The sequence below is a fragment of the Eutrigla gurnardus genome (assembly GCF_963514095.1).
Source record: "Eutrigla gurnardus genome assembly, chromosome: 11".
In the NCBI taxonomy this organism is placed as follows: domain Eukaryota; kingdom Metazoa; phylum Chordata; class Actinopteri; order Perciformes; family Triglidae; genus Eutrigla; species Eutrigla gurnardus.
The window spans coordinates 27,560,315-27,575,995 of NC_139925.1; the positions used below are offsets into that span (position 1 = coordinate 27,560,315).

At 42.8% G+C, this 15,681-nt stretch overlaps 1 protein-coding gene across 4 annotated transcripts in view; it reads right to left on the minus strand.

The window, feature by feature from the left end:
• The window catches only part of zswim8 (zinc finger, SWIM-type containing 8), a 71,713-nt gene that overhangs the window by 25,482 nt on the left and 30,550 nt on the right, over positions 1 to 15,681 (minus strand). For all 4 annotated transcript variants that reach the window (XM_084021591.1, XM_084021589.1, XM_084021590.1 and 1 more), the window contains exons 3-8: positions 14,570 to 14,664; positions 14,190 to 14,353; positions 12,772 to 12,879; positions 12,395 to 12,476; positions 8,167 to 8,287; positions 7,477 to 7,678 (exon numbers count right to left, since the gene is read on the minus strand). In XM_084021591.1, the coding sequence (XP_083877717.1) occupies positions 7,477 to 7,678; positions 8,167 to 8,287; positions 12,395 to 12,476; positions 12,772 to 12,879; positions 14,190 to 14,353; positions 14,570 to 14,664 (772 nt within the window). The remainder of the gene's footprint in view (positions 1 to 7,476; positions 7,679 to 8,166; positions 8,288 to 12,394; positions 12,477 to 12,771; positions 12,880 to 14,189; positions 14,354 to 14,569; positions 14,665 to 15,681) is intronic.

Consider the following 15,681-nt stretch of genomic DNA (forward strand, 5'->3'; position numbering starts at 1 on the left):
CTTCCACATTTGAAACTACGAGCGGTAGAGTTCTCAACGGGTCGGCCCAGCCCGACAAACCCGACGGGACCCGAAGTTTCGGGCCGGGTCCGGGCCGAAAAAATACGCAAATGAGCCGGGTCGGGTCGGGCCTCGGGCTTCCTTTTTTTATAAAACACATTTCATTAAAAAATAAAAAATAAAAAAAATTGTAGGTTGTAAATTATATATTGTTTGCTGTGAATCATCGCTGTTCACGTTTGGTCAATCTGGCTGCCTGCTTCATGGGGCAGACGCACACCTGACGACGCTGCGTGACGCACTCACGCCTATAGCTATTGTGTGAAGATTTAATTTAATATTTATTTACGGCATATTTATTTAGGCTATTTAAAGTTTCGGTTGTTTGTGTTAAATCTTTTAATTTAAAATAAAGTTTCATTTGAATTCACGTCTGCTGTCTGTCTGATCGTGATAACAAGTGTATGAGGAAAACAATGCAGGCGCGCGGGGGGTCGGGTTCGGGTCGGGTTCGGGTCGGGTTCGGGCCGACAATTCATGCTGGTGTGTCGGGCTGCGTCGGGTTCGGGTTTAAAAACCCGCGGGCCGGGTCGGGTCGGGCTGTAATTTTCAGGCCCGTTGAGAACTCTAACGAGCGGACAAGACGCTTGTTGCCCCAAGCAGTTCAGGTATGGAGGGAAAGCAGAGCTTGCCCCACTGGCAAAGGCTGAAAGAAAGAGAGTCTGTCACAGAAAAGACAGACAAAGCAGAGATAAACGTCGGGTCATCATTTGAAGGGTGGCGAAAGGTCCGCAAAGATATGGCTCTGAAGAGCAATGCTGATACAGCAGAGTTTCTGTTGAACAGCAGGGCTCTCACGTCTCACGCATTTCAACCTGTTCACACGCTCACACGCTACATCTAGTATTTCTCACGCAGACAAATTACCGGGATCATTAAAAAAACGTTCTCTTATTTTACGCAAATAGTTCACCGAAATGTGTTTCTGAAAACATTTTATGCAAGAAATAAGCTATGCAGTTGCTGAATCTGTCTTTATTTTAGATCGACAACAATGAGTTTAAAAGATTTTCGAGAGCTTGCAGGAGGCGGCGCCCAGTCTCTCTAAACTCGCCGCAACGCGAAGGCATTGCACGGTCAGCCAAAATCTCACTCTGAACTAAGTTAAAAACTTGAGAGCCCTGGAACAGTTAATCTTTCATCTTTATTGTGGATGCTGTCACACAGATAAGTTTCATGCCGATGCTGGCTTAGGACTGTGAAAGCTGCCGTTAGTTTGTTTTTGTGTTATTAGACAGTGTTGAGACTATTTCTGTCTCTGCAGTAGTGTTGTCACGATACCAACATTTTGGTACCGGTACCAACATGTGTTTCGGTACTTTTCGATACTTTTTCAAATAAAAAGTGAACGCAAAAAACGGCATTACTGACTTTATTTTAATAGAAAATCTTAGAACAATAACATATTTATCAGTAAATAAAATAAAATACCACAAAGACAAGCTTTTCTAAATAATGCACACAATTTTAAAAATGTGAAAATATAAATACAATAATATAATATAAAATATAATAATATAAATAAACCAGCTCTATTTTTTTCTTCCAGAGCTACTTTTGTTAAGAGTGAAGGGGGGTGGCGCTTGCTTTAATCACTGAATGTGGCTTTTTTTCCTGAGTAAATGACCTGTCGTTCCCTGAGCTCAGTGTACAGGTCTGGGTGCTTGTTCCTTTAAGTGTTTGGCTAAGTCAGAGGTGTTTCCGCTGTTAGCCATGCATGTTTTTAAACACCGTTTACACAGTGGTGCATCGGCGTTAACTGCCTCGCTTTGCGCATTTGTTTTTAAGCTAAAGTACTGCATATCGGACTTCGCGGCGCTGGTTTGTCCACAAGTTGCGGCGTGGTGACGGTTGCAGCAGCCATTCTCCTCTCCGTGCTCCCCCCCCCTCCTCTCTCTCTCTCTCTCCCCCTCCAACGTCTCTCTCTCCAAGATTTCCTCCTGCTCCGTTTGTTGCTCCAGTCCACGCTGCTCGCTAACTTGCTAGCTGTTTCCTCCGGCTTGCTTGTTTTTTCTTTTTATCTCCCAAAGCTGCGGCTCGCTCCTCGTCCTCTCAGCTGTAGTTACAACGCAGTGACGTCACGCGGCGAGTTCGCCGCGCTGTTGCGGGCGCTGCCGGCAGCGCTGCAAGTACCGGCCCCGTCCAAATGCAATATAGTGCCGTTTTAAATGCCTCAGTACCCCGGTACCAAATTAGTACCTGTATACCGTGCAACCCTACTCTGCAGTATTGTTTATTTGTTCGGCAGAGACGTTAGCCTGTAGGGGGTGTGCTTTGTGGGAGGCTCCGAGGGGAGGACTATACAAGCTCGGAGGGGAGGGATTAAGGAGCACAGAGTGGAGGGGTGTGTGTGGGGGGGTGTGCTTTTTTCAAACCTTTCAAATCGTAGACCATAGCTTTAAGAGCTTGTCACTACAGCATCAGCTGCAGCGTCAGGACAAGTGAAGACGAATGAAGACTGTCGAACAAAGACAAGGGATTCTATCTGTGGGAGTCCATCGAGGAAGTCATAACAACTCAACCACCACCCATCGCAGCCATGTGTCCTATCCCAGTCAGGACATCAAACCGGAGAAGACTTCCCCAGAGACCCATCGGTCAAGGCTGTAACCCATCTAATCTCTGCTACCCACCATTCTCCACCGGTACGGAACTTGAAGTACTAGGGGGGCTATGGAACTGCCAGTCTGCATTCAAGAAAGCGGACACTATTTCAGCGTATGCCTCCCTGCAGACTCTCCACTTCCTGGCCCATGGATCACCCCAGAAAACACTGCCACTCCAGCTGCCCTCTCAACTGCCTACTTGTTTTCACACTCCCCAAGACGAACAGGGCGAGGAGGAGGAACTGGACTCCTTATCTCACCCAGGTGGTCCTACCAGGTCCTTCCCCTGCACCACCTACCCCGATCTGCACTTGAATTCCACGCCATCTCTGTCACCCTTCCTTTCAAGCTCTAAATCATAGTGATCTATCGCCCACCCGATCCTCTCCGTGACTTTTTAGATGAGATGGATGCCCTCATAAGCCGCTCCCCTGATCATGGCACACCACTCGTCGTCCTCTGTGACTTCAACATCCACCCGGGAAAGCTGCACTCATCTGAATTCATTGACTTCTTCTCCACATTTGACCTCACACACTCTTCCCTCCTCTCCTCTCCAAGACATCTCACATGACATCTTGCCATTCCTCACCACCCTGATCAACTCCTCCCTCACCTCAGGTGTCATTCCAGCGGCTTTCAAGACAGATACAGTGAAGCCACACCTAAAAAAAAACACCCTAGACGCTGCTGACATCCGAAACTACAGACCTGTATCTCTTCTTTCATTCCTCTCTAAAACCCTGGAACGTGCCGCCTACAACCAACTGCCATCTTATCTCTCCCAGAACAACCTCCTTGACCCTAAACAATCAGGATTCAGGACTGCTCACTCCACTGAGACGGCTCTCCTTACAGTGACTGAGTCCCTGCAAGACACCAGAGCCTCATTCCACTCCTCCGTTCTCATTCTCCTCGACCTATCTACTGCATTTGACACAGTCAACCACCTCCTCTCCATCCTGGCTGAATTTGGCATCACTGACTCTGCTCTAACCTGGTTCACATCATACCTGACAAATCGCACCTTTCAGGTCACATGGAATGGCTCTATGTCCAAACCCTGTTCTCTGGACACAGGTGTCCCTCAAAGCTCAGTACTAGGACCACTTCTGTTCTCATTATACACCTGATCACTAGGCTCTGTAATCACATCACATGGATTCTCCTACCATTGTTATGCAGATGACACCCAGCTATTCCTCTCTTTTCCCCCAACAACCGACACCCACATTGCAACTCGCATCTTGGAATGTCTGGCAGACATCTCTGTTTGGACAACTGCGCATCACCTCAAGCTTAACCTGAATAAAACTGAACTCCTCTTCATCCCAGGGAAAGACTGCCCTCGCATGGACCTGTCGGTCACTGTCGAGGACATCACCGTCATCAACTGTGAGGAACCTGGGCGTAATCCTCGATGACCAACTATCCTGCACCCCCAACATTACTGCTATGGCCGATCCTGCAGATTTTCCCTCTTCAACATCCGCAGGATCCAATCTTTCCTCACAAAGGAAGCAACGCAACTCCTGGTCCAAGCACTGGTCATTTCCCGCCTTGACTGCTGGGTCATTCCGTGTCATTTCATAAAATTTCTGAAAATCTTCCCACCTGACCATCTCAGAATGTCCTGAAAAAATTCAAGTACAAAGACACACTTGTTACTAGGACAAATCCAAAATATTAGGTCTCTACTGTCAATAGTTTTCTCATGAAACATAATTGAATGAAGGGTAGTTTAGACGGTTTTTGGCATCATGCTCTGAAAAGCCATTTTTAAACAGCAATATCTGGAAAACTATCTCACCTGTGGCCTTCAAAATTTGTACAGAGTATATCTGTTACTAATAGCCTCCAGACATTTAATATCAGGGATGTAGCTCAATGATAACCTAGTATGATAGGTACTTAAAATTAGGCTTTTTGAAATAAAGTAGTACATTTGAAGAGTGGCTGAGCTCCCATTTTTACAGATAAAAGACTTCTATCACTTCTGCCTCTATCTCTGGTGTTAGCTTAAACATTCTACAAAATATGGTTTCTCTTAGATTATTAGTTTCACAGATATTAAGGCTCAAAAATGGAAGTAAACACATCTTTGCCCAACTTCAGAGTCATATTCCAAAAAACTGACAACACGTATCAGGTCCAAACTTACGTTTTTTGAAAGATCATATTCTTGTTAAAATCATATTTAAAAATTGGGAGGGTGTTTTGCCTCAATTTGTCGCAGTGATTTTTTAAAATCCTGATATTGGTGGGGTTTTTGTGGCCGTTTTTGGTACTGCATGTCTTATTATCCTACAAGTAAACATCACAGCAGGGCAATTCAAATGTGTTTTTTACCATTTACCAAAGACTTACATGTGACTAAATGCTACTGATAAATTTGGCCTTACGAAAACATTAAAATGTAGCACAGTTGTAGTTACAGAGGCAATAAGTCCTTGAATGTGAGTTGAACATGCTGAAAGCAGCTTTTAATGTCTTATGAACAAATATAGCATAATATTGAAGACTGTACATTTTGTCATACTTTAAGTATATAAATTACACAACTTAATCAAATAATAATCTTAATTTGAGCATAAGATTTTACATTACAGTACAAAAGTCTCCAAAGTTTGATATTGAATAACAGTTTGTCTCTATGCTGACTATGAGACAATATGTGAGTTATGATCAGAAATGGTGGATAGGAAGTATCAGAGATGTTTCAGATCAAGATGAAGATGTACTGGTTCAGTTCATGCACCCACATGGCCCTGCCAAGAGTTTCTACTGGCCAAGAAGAGAAGATGTGCAATGTTCCACTGCAGCATAGAATTGCAAGATTTGACGTTCCCTCTACAGAAACTGGGCGCATGTATGCCATCAAAAAAGATGAGCACAACAGAGCAGAGATGTACATTAGACAATTTCTAAACTGACTGCCAAATTAATGAATGTGACAAAGGAATTGGATCTAAAAGATGAAAAATGTGTGATCCCTCACAGTGAGCATAGAGACAAACTGTTATTCAATATCAAACTTTGGAGACTTTTGTACTGTAATGTAAAATCTTATGCTCAAATTAAGATTATTATTTGATTTGGTTGTGGTATTTATATACTTAAAGTATGACAAAATGTACAGTCTTCAATATTATGCTATTTTTGTTCATGGTTTAAGACATTAAAAGCTGCTTTCAGCATGTTTAACTCACATTCAAGGACTTATTGCCTCTGTAACTACAACTGTGCTACATTTGAATGTTTTCGTAAGGCTTAATTTATCAGTAGCATTTAGGCACATGTAAGTCTTTGGTAAATGGTAAAAAACACATTTGAATTGCCCTCCTGTGATGTTTACTGGTAGGCTATTAGGACATGCAGTACCAAAACCAGCCACAAAACCCCACCAATATCAGGATCTTTAAAAAATCACTGCGACAAAATGAGGCAAAACACCCTCCTGATTTTATAATATGATTTTAAAAAGAATATGATCTTTCAAAAAAAGTATGTTTGGACCTGATACGTGTTGTCAGTTTTTTGGAATATGACTCTGAAGTTGGGCAAAGATGTGTTAACTTCCATTTTTGAGCCTTAATATCTGTGAAACTAATAATCTAAGAGAGACCATATTTTGTAGAATGTTTAAGCTAACACCAGAGATAGAGGCAGAAGTGATAGAAGTCTTTTATCTGTAAAAATGGGAGCTCAGCCACTCTTCAAATGTACTACTTTATTTCAACAAGCCTCATTTTAAGTACCTGCCATACTAGGTTATCATTGAGCTACACCCCTGATATTTCATGTCTGGAGGCTATTAGTAACAGATATACACTGTAGAAATTTTGAAGGCCACAGGTGAGATAGTTTTCCAGATAATGCCGTTTAAAAATGGCTTTTCAGAGTATGATGCCAAAAACCGTCTAAACTACCCTTCATTCAATGATGTTTCATGAGAAAACTGTTGACAGTAGAGACCTAATATTTTGGATTTGTCCTATTAACAAGTGTGTCTTTGTACTCAAATTTTTTCAGGACATTCTAAGATGGTCAGGTGGGAGGCATTTGATGAAATGACACGGAATGACCCTGCTGCAACTCTCTCCTGGCTGGACTCCCAGCCTTGCCGACTAAACCATTGAGGCGTATCCAGAATTCTCCAGCATGCCTTGTCTTCAATCTACCCAAATTCTCCCATGTGACCCCCCTCCTCCGTGACCTCCACTGGCTCCCTGTTGCAGCACACATCCAATTCAAGATGATGGCACTGGCCTTCAAGGCCATCAATGGAACGGCACCCATCTACCTTCAAACACTGGTCAACCACACGCCCCGACATGAGCACTTCACTCCTCTACTTCAGCTGGCCGGCTGGTAACACCATTGCAGAAAATCAAACAAACGTCGCTCAGCAAAGTCGCGACTCTTCTCTGTTCTGGCGCCTCAGTGGTGGAACGAACTCCCGACCAATGTCAGGACAGCAGAGTCACTTGCCATCTTCCGAAAAAGGCTCAAGACTCACTTGTTCAGACTTTACCTCGAATCTGCATGACGCACTTAAAAAAAGCATGACGCACTTAAAAAAAAATTAGACCTTCCGTACCTATAGCACTTTGATCACAGCACTGTTGTTCTTAAGGTATACTTGCTGAACAGCCACTACTTTTCTCAGACGAGGACCGAACACTTGTTTTTACTTTTAGCACTTAATATATCGGCAATTATATGTTGTGGTTTCTTTCTTTCGACAAATGTACTTACTGTAAGTTGACAAAAGCCCTCAATGCCCTAAATGTAAATGTGACAGACTTACCTGTTCATAGGTGAGGCACTGTTCAGTGAGTATCTCCAGCAGCGGTGCAGCGTTGCTGTCTCGTCTCTTGAACATCTCCCTGACGATGGACAGGAGGTTCCAGATGCCTTCTGGCTCTCGGCCCCTCAGAGGGCGCAGCAGACACGCCCACTCAGCGGCAGCTGGCGGCTCCGTGGATGACAGGTACATGGAGTTAACGTCACTGTGGAGAACACACAGGGCACTGGTTCAAGGAAGACAGCCGTATAGTGAGAATCAACTACACTACACAAACTGTATCTGAAGGAAAACGCTTTCCCTCAATTCCTGGAAATGCAGACTCCATGATACCAGCCTGATGCTATCTCATGATAATTGATTAATAATAATATAATGGTTTTATACCGTGTAGTGTGTCATAGGAGATGGTCCCAAACACACTCTTCAGCTACTACAGTACTTCTATAGTTATACAACGTATAAAATTAACTTTTAAATTGACAAACATCAATTAATATAAAAGGATCAAAAATGTATTTGTCTCTCACCATTGTCTCATGGGGGGAGACAGGAAGGGGTGGGACTATACACTAACGAAAACATAGTCGTGTATATTATCTTCCATTTCTGCTAATATATCCTCTGAAATGCTTCACACTGGCCCTTTAAGAAATGTGTTCAGGACCGTGACGTGAGACCAGTAGAGTGTACCTGAAGACGACGGGCGAGGGCCCGCAAAACTTGTGTAGAGTCTTTTTGATGTTGTCGCTGAGGGTTGATTCATCCAGATACCAAGTACTCTGGTCAGATGCCGAAGGGCCTGCTGTGGGATCTACAGCAATAATCATATAGTTATAATATGAACAAGGCATCCAGAGAAAATCCAGACAAAAGAGCTGAGATGAAATTTGGTGATATATATACAATATATACACACACACATATACAGTGGTGTGAAAAAGTATTTGCCCCCTTCCTGCTTTTTTCTTTTTTTGCATGTTTGCCACACTTAAATGTTTCAGATCACCAAACAAATTTTAATATAAGGCAAGGATAACTCAAGTAAACACAAAATGCAGTTTTTAAATGAAGGTTTGTATTATAAAGGGAGAAAAAAATCCAAACCTTCATGGCCCTGTGTGAAAAAGTATTTGCCCCTCCAGTTAAAACATAACTTAACTAAGGTTTATCACACCTGAGTTCAATTTCTCTAGCCACCCCCAGGCCTGATCACTGCCACACCAGTTCCCAATCAAGAATTCACTTAAATAGGACCTGCCTGACAAAGTGAAGCTCCTCAAAAGCAAGACATCATGGTGAAAACCAAAGAAATTCAGGAACAAATGAGAAAGAAAGCAATTGAGATCTATCAGTCTGGAAAAGGTTATAAAGCCATTTCTAAAGCTTTGAGACTCAAGAGAACCACAGTGAGAGCCATAATCCACAAATGGTGAATACATGACACCGTAATGAGCCTTCCCAGGAGTGGCCGGCCAACCAAAATGACGCCAAGAGTGCAGCGACGACTCATCCAAGAGGTGACAAAAGACCCCAGAACAACATCAAAAGAACTGCAGGCCTTGCTTGCATCAATTAAGGTCAATGTTCATGACTCTACCATAAGAAAGACACTGGGCAAAAATGGCCTACATGGCAGAGTTTCAAGACGGAAACCACTGCTGAGCCAAAAAAATATTAAAGCACGTCTAATGTTTGCCAGGAAACATCTTGCTGATCCCCAACACTTTTGGGAGAATACTTTGTGGACTGACGAGACAAAAGTTGAACTTTATGGAAGGTGTGTGTCCCAATACATCTGGCGTAAAAGTAACACCGCTTTTCAGAAAAAGAACATCATACCAACAGTAAAATATGGTGGTGGTAGTGTGATGGTCTGGGGCTGTTTTGCTGCTTCAGGGCCTGGAAGACTTGCTGTGATAAATGGAGCCATGAATTCTGCTGTCTACCAACAAATCCTGAAGGAGAATGTCCGTCCATCTGTTCGAGACCTCAAGCTGAAGCGAACTTGGGTTCTGCAGCAGGATAATGATCCAAAACACACCAGCAAGTCCACCTCTGAATGGCTAACGAAGAACAAAATTAAGACTTTGGAGTGGCCTAGTCAAAGTCCTGACCTGAATCCTATTGAGATGCTGTGGCATGACCTCAAAAAGGCGGTTCATGCTCGAAAACCCTCCAATAAGGTTGAATTACAACGACTGTGCAAAGAGGAGTGGGCCAAAATTCCTCCACAGCGCTGTCAAAGACTCATTGCAAGTTATCGCAAACGCTTGATGGCTGTTGCTGCTGTTAAGGGTGGCCCAACCAGTTATTAGGTTTAGGGGGCAAATACTTTTTCACATAGGGCAATGTACATTTGGATTTTCTTTTCCCCTTAATAAAAGAAAACTTCATTTAAAAACTGCATTTTGTGTTTACTTGAGTTATCCTTGCCTTATATTAAAATTTGTTTGATGATCTGAAACATTTAAGTGTGACAAACATGCAAAAAAAGAAGAAAGCAGGAAGGGGGCAAATACTTTTTCACACCACTGTACACACTGTACAGTACACTATGTTGCCAAAAGTATTCACTCACCCATCCAAATAATTGAAATCAGGTGTTCCAATCACTTCCATGGCTTCAGGTGTATGAAAGCAAGCACCTAGGCATGCAGACTGTTTCTACAAACCTTTGTGAAAGAATGGGTCGCTCTCAGGAGCTCAGTGAATTCCAGCGTGGTACTGTGATAGGATGCCACCTGTGCAACAATCCAGTGGTGAAATTTCCTTACTCCCAAATATTCCACAGTCAACTGTCAGTGGGATTATAACAAAGTGGAAGTGATTGGGAACGACCGCAACTCAGCCAAGAAGTGGTAGGACACGTAAAATGACAGAGTGGGGTCAGCGGATGCTGAGGCACATAGTGCACAGAGGTCACCAACTTTCTGCAGAGTCAATCACTACAGACCTCCAAACTTCATGTGGCCTTCAGATTAGCTCAAGAACAGCGTAGAGAGCTTCATGGGTTTCCATGGCGATCAGCTGCATCCAAGCCATACATCAGCAAGTGCAATGCAAAGCGTCTGATGCAGTGGTGTAAAGCACGCCACCACTGGACTCTAGAGCAGTGGAGATGCCTTCTCTGGAGGGACGAATCACGCTTCTCTATCTGGCAATCTGATGGACGAGTCTGGATTTGGCAGTTGCCAGGACGATACTTGTCTGACTGCATTGTGCCACGTGTAAAGTTTGGTGGAGGGGGATGATGGTGTGGGGTTGTTTCTCAGGAGCTGGGCTTGGCCCCTTAGTTCCAGTGAAAGGAACTCTGAATGCTTCAGCATACCAAGAGATGTTGGACAATTCCATGCTCCCAACTTTGTGGAACAGTTTGGGGATGACCCCTTCCTGTTCCAACATGACTGTGCACCAGTGCACAAAGCAAGGTCCATAAAGACATGGAGGAGAGAGTTTGGTATGGATGAACTTGACTGGCCTGCACTTCCTGACCTCAACCCGATAGAACACCTTTGGGATGAATTAGAGTGGAGACTGAGAGCGAGGCCTTCTGTCCAACATCAGTGTGTGAACTCACAAATACACTTCTAGAAGAAGAAGGGGGGTTTAGCTCAGTAGGTAGAGCGGGTTGTCTGGGAACCGCAAGATTGCTGGTTCGATCCCCGGCTCCTCCTAGCTGAGTGCCTGGTGTCCCTGAGCAAGACACCTCATTGCTCCTGACGAGCTGGCTGTCGCCCTGCGTGGTTGACTCTGCCGTCGGTGTGTGAATGTGTGTATGAATGGGTGAATGTCAGTCATAACTGTAAAGCGCTTTGGACAAAAGCCCTATATACTGTAAATGAGGCCATTTACCATTTTGCCATTTTAGAAGAATGGCCCATAAACACACTCCTAAACCTTGTGGAAAGCCTTCCAGAAGAGTTGAAGCTGTTATAGCTGCAAAGGATGGACCGACGTCATATTAAACCCTATGGATTAAGAATGGGATGTCACTTAAATTCATATGCCAGTCAAGGCAGGTGAGCAAATACTTTTGGCAATATAGTGTGTGTGTATGTATGTATGTGTGTGTATACACACACACACACACACACCCACACACACAAGAAAAATAAATGCATACATTCATAGAAGTTAGCTAGTATGAATGCCGGTTGTTCGCATCATAATAAAGTATATATAAAATATGTATATATATAACCATAATCTGTGTCATCATCTGTGTTGTTCCTTTTCCATATCTATTTTGATTTAGTTACTCCATTACATGTGTAAATGTGTGTAGGGGTTTGTGTGTGTGCTGTACCACAAAAGTAAGTACCATCTAAGTAACTAATTAAGTAAGTACCATCTAAGTAACTAATTAAGTAAGTACCATCTAAGTAAGTACCATCTAAGTAACTAAGTAAGTACCATCTAAGTAAGTAAGTACCATCTAAGTAACTAAGTAAGTACCATCTAAGTAACTAAGTAAGTACCATCTAAGTAACTAAGTAAGTACCATCTAAGTAAGTAAGTACCATCTAAGTAACCAAGTAAGTACCATCTAAGTAAATAAGTAAGTAAGTACCATCTAAGCAACCAAGTAAGTAAGTACCATCGAAGTACTTGAGTAAGTAAGTAATCCCATCTAAGTAACCAAGTATGTAATTACCATCTAAGTAACTAAGTAAGTAAGTACCATCTAAGTAACTAAGTAAGTAAGTACCATCTAAGTAACCAAGTGAGAAAGTTCAATCTAAGTAACTAAGTAAGTAAGTACCATGCGTGTCCCTGGGCTGCAGAGATATGATCAATAATTTAGGTTGGAAGTGGTTGTTAGTTTCAGGAAAAAGGGTTTGATGATGTGACCAAAGGTTCTGGTGTGGTGACGGTATCAGACAGGGGACATCAGCTGCAGCTGTCCCTCCTACTTTACCTGGAGCTCCACACACGGTGTTAATGGCGGTGGACTGAGAGGACAGCAGCTCATCCAGCAAACGTTGAGCTGTGGGGAGGATCTGAGACACAAACAACATGCTCAAACTCCAAAGTCAGGTATCTCTAAATGTATTCAAGTCCATGTAAATTTAATTTCCCGATCACATGACTTTGTATATATATAAATATATTATGTTATTTGTCTTTTTTTAATATTATCATAGCCATTTCTTCTATTTCAGTTAAGTACATTGGGGGAGATAAAAAAAAAAAAAAAAATTCTGAACGCATACATGACCAAATAGAAATAAAAAATAAAGTTACATTTTAAACATTTGGGTAAGTAAAGTGACCAACTGGTCAGACGGAAGTTACCTGCTGAGGCAGCTCACTAATGAGGTACTGGGCAAACTTTTGGAGCTGGTCCCTCTGCAGCCGGGACAAAGACTCAGAGACTGGAGCCCTCAGACACACTGCTGAAGCCTGCGCACACACACACTTACTAGTTTCATTGTCCATCATTATGTTGATATTTTTTTTCAAATAACTGCGAATGTACGATAGGCATTTATTAATTATTCAGCAGAAATAACAAAGTCTAAAGGATGAGTCTTCAAATTGCTTATGTGTGAATAATATGCTATTCAATCTACAGCAGAAGTAAAAAGAAAACAGCTGTTTTGTAGTTGCTTTCCGGTATTTCCCCTGATAATAACTTGGTTTTCTGTAGTTGGGTTGATTTGGTCTGGACCAAGAGAAAATGTTACGCTAGCTGTGTCCCAGTTCAGCGGCTACATCCGTCGAAGGCTGAATGGATCACAGCAGCTGATAAATGATCTCTGGCCCCATCTTAGTCAGATAACGGTAGTGACCTCTTCTAAACTCTTCATCGTCAACCCTAGCTGGTTGCTTGGCAGCAGGAGCCGTAAAGCATTGGGGAAGGGAACAGCTGATGTCGCAAACATTAACCAGACCGTTTCATTTCGGTGATGTAGGCCACGAAGGCCGGACCGAGCGGTCGGGCGATCCGAGAAGACCAGGTCCTCCGAAGGATTCAGATGCTGAATTTGGACACAACTACTGTTGCATTTTATTGTTGCTCCACTTCTTGTTCAAAATGACTTTTTAGCTCATATACGGTCTTTTATACAGATCTATGACATGACTTCCTGAACAGATGGATTCATTATTAGTGTAGCTTTTGAAATCATGCTACAATCTACGACGGCGTATTAAGGAGAGGTGGGCAATATTCCATATATTCCCGTTAGCTACCACTAGCATCTTAGCCCAACCACCCGATTTGGCCCATATAACTAAAACCAACAATAACCATCAACATCATCACCCTAAGGACCTTAACGAGGCATTGTCACACGTTGTGATGTATTAATTAGAAAAATAAATGCCTATATTCAGTTAGCTAGGATAGATGCCGGCTGTTAGCATCGTCATGTCCTAAAGTCGCAATGTTTTTTCTCAAAATACTGCCCTCCTCTCTAGGATCTCTTTCCTACAGTGGCCCTAATACACCGTTGTAAAAAATCACATATCTGTGGATCAAAAAATCCTGTGTCACACCTCAAATGAACCAAACCAAACCGGTTGGATGTGAACGTAGCCTAAGACTGCTCATTTCCTTCCCTGATGCTGCTGCTGTGCCCGATACATTCTGTTCTCTTATCAATACTTAACAATACTGTGTACATCTTTCTTGATAAAATGAGATCAACAGAGTTGATAAACATGTGACACGGTTTCATAGAATCGGTCCATGGAGAACAGATACTCACATTGTGGATCCTGAAGAGGCAGAGCGCCACCACATGGGCGCACCATTTGGCCCCAGCGCCACAGGTGCAGCTGCAGGAAGTGATGCGGCAGCGATCAAACATGACTGCCACATTGCAGGCTCCTTTGGACTGACTGGACACCACTGTAGCACTCAGATGGAAACCTGGTAACAGAGAGGCAGACGAACACAGGTTAAGCACTCAATCACAAACACATAGGATGCTGAATCTGCATATTGAATACATTTCAACATCTGCTGCATTACCCATGTGATTTCTAGGCCTGCATGATTATTATAGGTGTGAACTGATCACTGTTCACTTGTGATCATATCATCTATGTTAACGTCTGGTGTGAAGAGAGTGAGACCTGAACCCACCGATCTGCAGGGGGTCTTTGACAGCTCTGATCCTGTAGAGCTGCTCTCCGCGCTGGAATTCATCTGGACTCCCATTAGCCAGGCAGGAATATAACCTGCAGCAGGAGGAGGACAGCGAGAAGGAGACAAGGAAGACACAGAGACAACTTATTAGTAGAAGTACATCTACACTGCTGAGTCCTGTTTATCCAAGTCATTGAGTTCAAGGAAGCAATCCCAGCAGACGTTGGGTAAGAGGGAGGGTAAACCCAGGAGTTTTTCTGGGTTATGGCAATCCAACGTTTGGCTTTTTCTTCTTCTGGTGAGTTGCATATTGTGAACCAATTCCCCTCCAATGGGCATGGCTTTCAAACTGTGATGTGTTACACACTGTCTCTCTATTGACTGCACCTCACATTAGCTGCTGGGTCATTCCGTGTCATTTCATCAAAAGCCTCCCACCTGACCATCACAGAATTTCTTGAAAACAATCAAGTACGAAGACACACACTTGTTAATAGGAAAAATCCAAAATATTGGGTCTCTACTGTCAACAGTTTTCTCATGAAACATCATTGAATTAAGGGTAGTGTTAAAAAAGCTCATGCTGTTAATGTTTGTTAACTTGTTTATTGGATTGTGTTCCATTCCATTCAGTAATGACTTGTTTATCGGTAAGTTTCCATATGTCCCATGCTCTTAAACACACCATAGCCGTTCTGTCGCTATTGAATGCACCATACCTGCGTGTGAACTGCTGTGCGGTCAATGTTCTCTTTCGATACAGCAGTGGATAGATGCAATTGCCTTTGCCTTCCCCATCATTCACCTGTACCTCTCTGCTTAATTGCTGTGTGTAAATGCCAGAAGGTGAGCGTAATGATGTTATGCTGTCTAAGTTTGATGCTAATATTGTTAATGTGCATTGTTTAGTTCTGAATAAGCTATCTTATTATGCTGGTGTGTTGTTAAAGCTAATAAGCTAAGTCATGCTGTCCGTGTGCCTTGTGTGAGGTGATTGGTTTAGGTTATATGATCCATATGATATACTTGAGTACTAAATACAGTGCTTTGTAACCTTAGTTATCTCATTATGTTTGTGTATCATGTATAGTGTACTAATTGTTACTTTG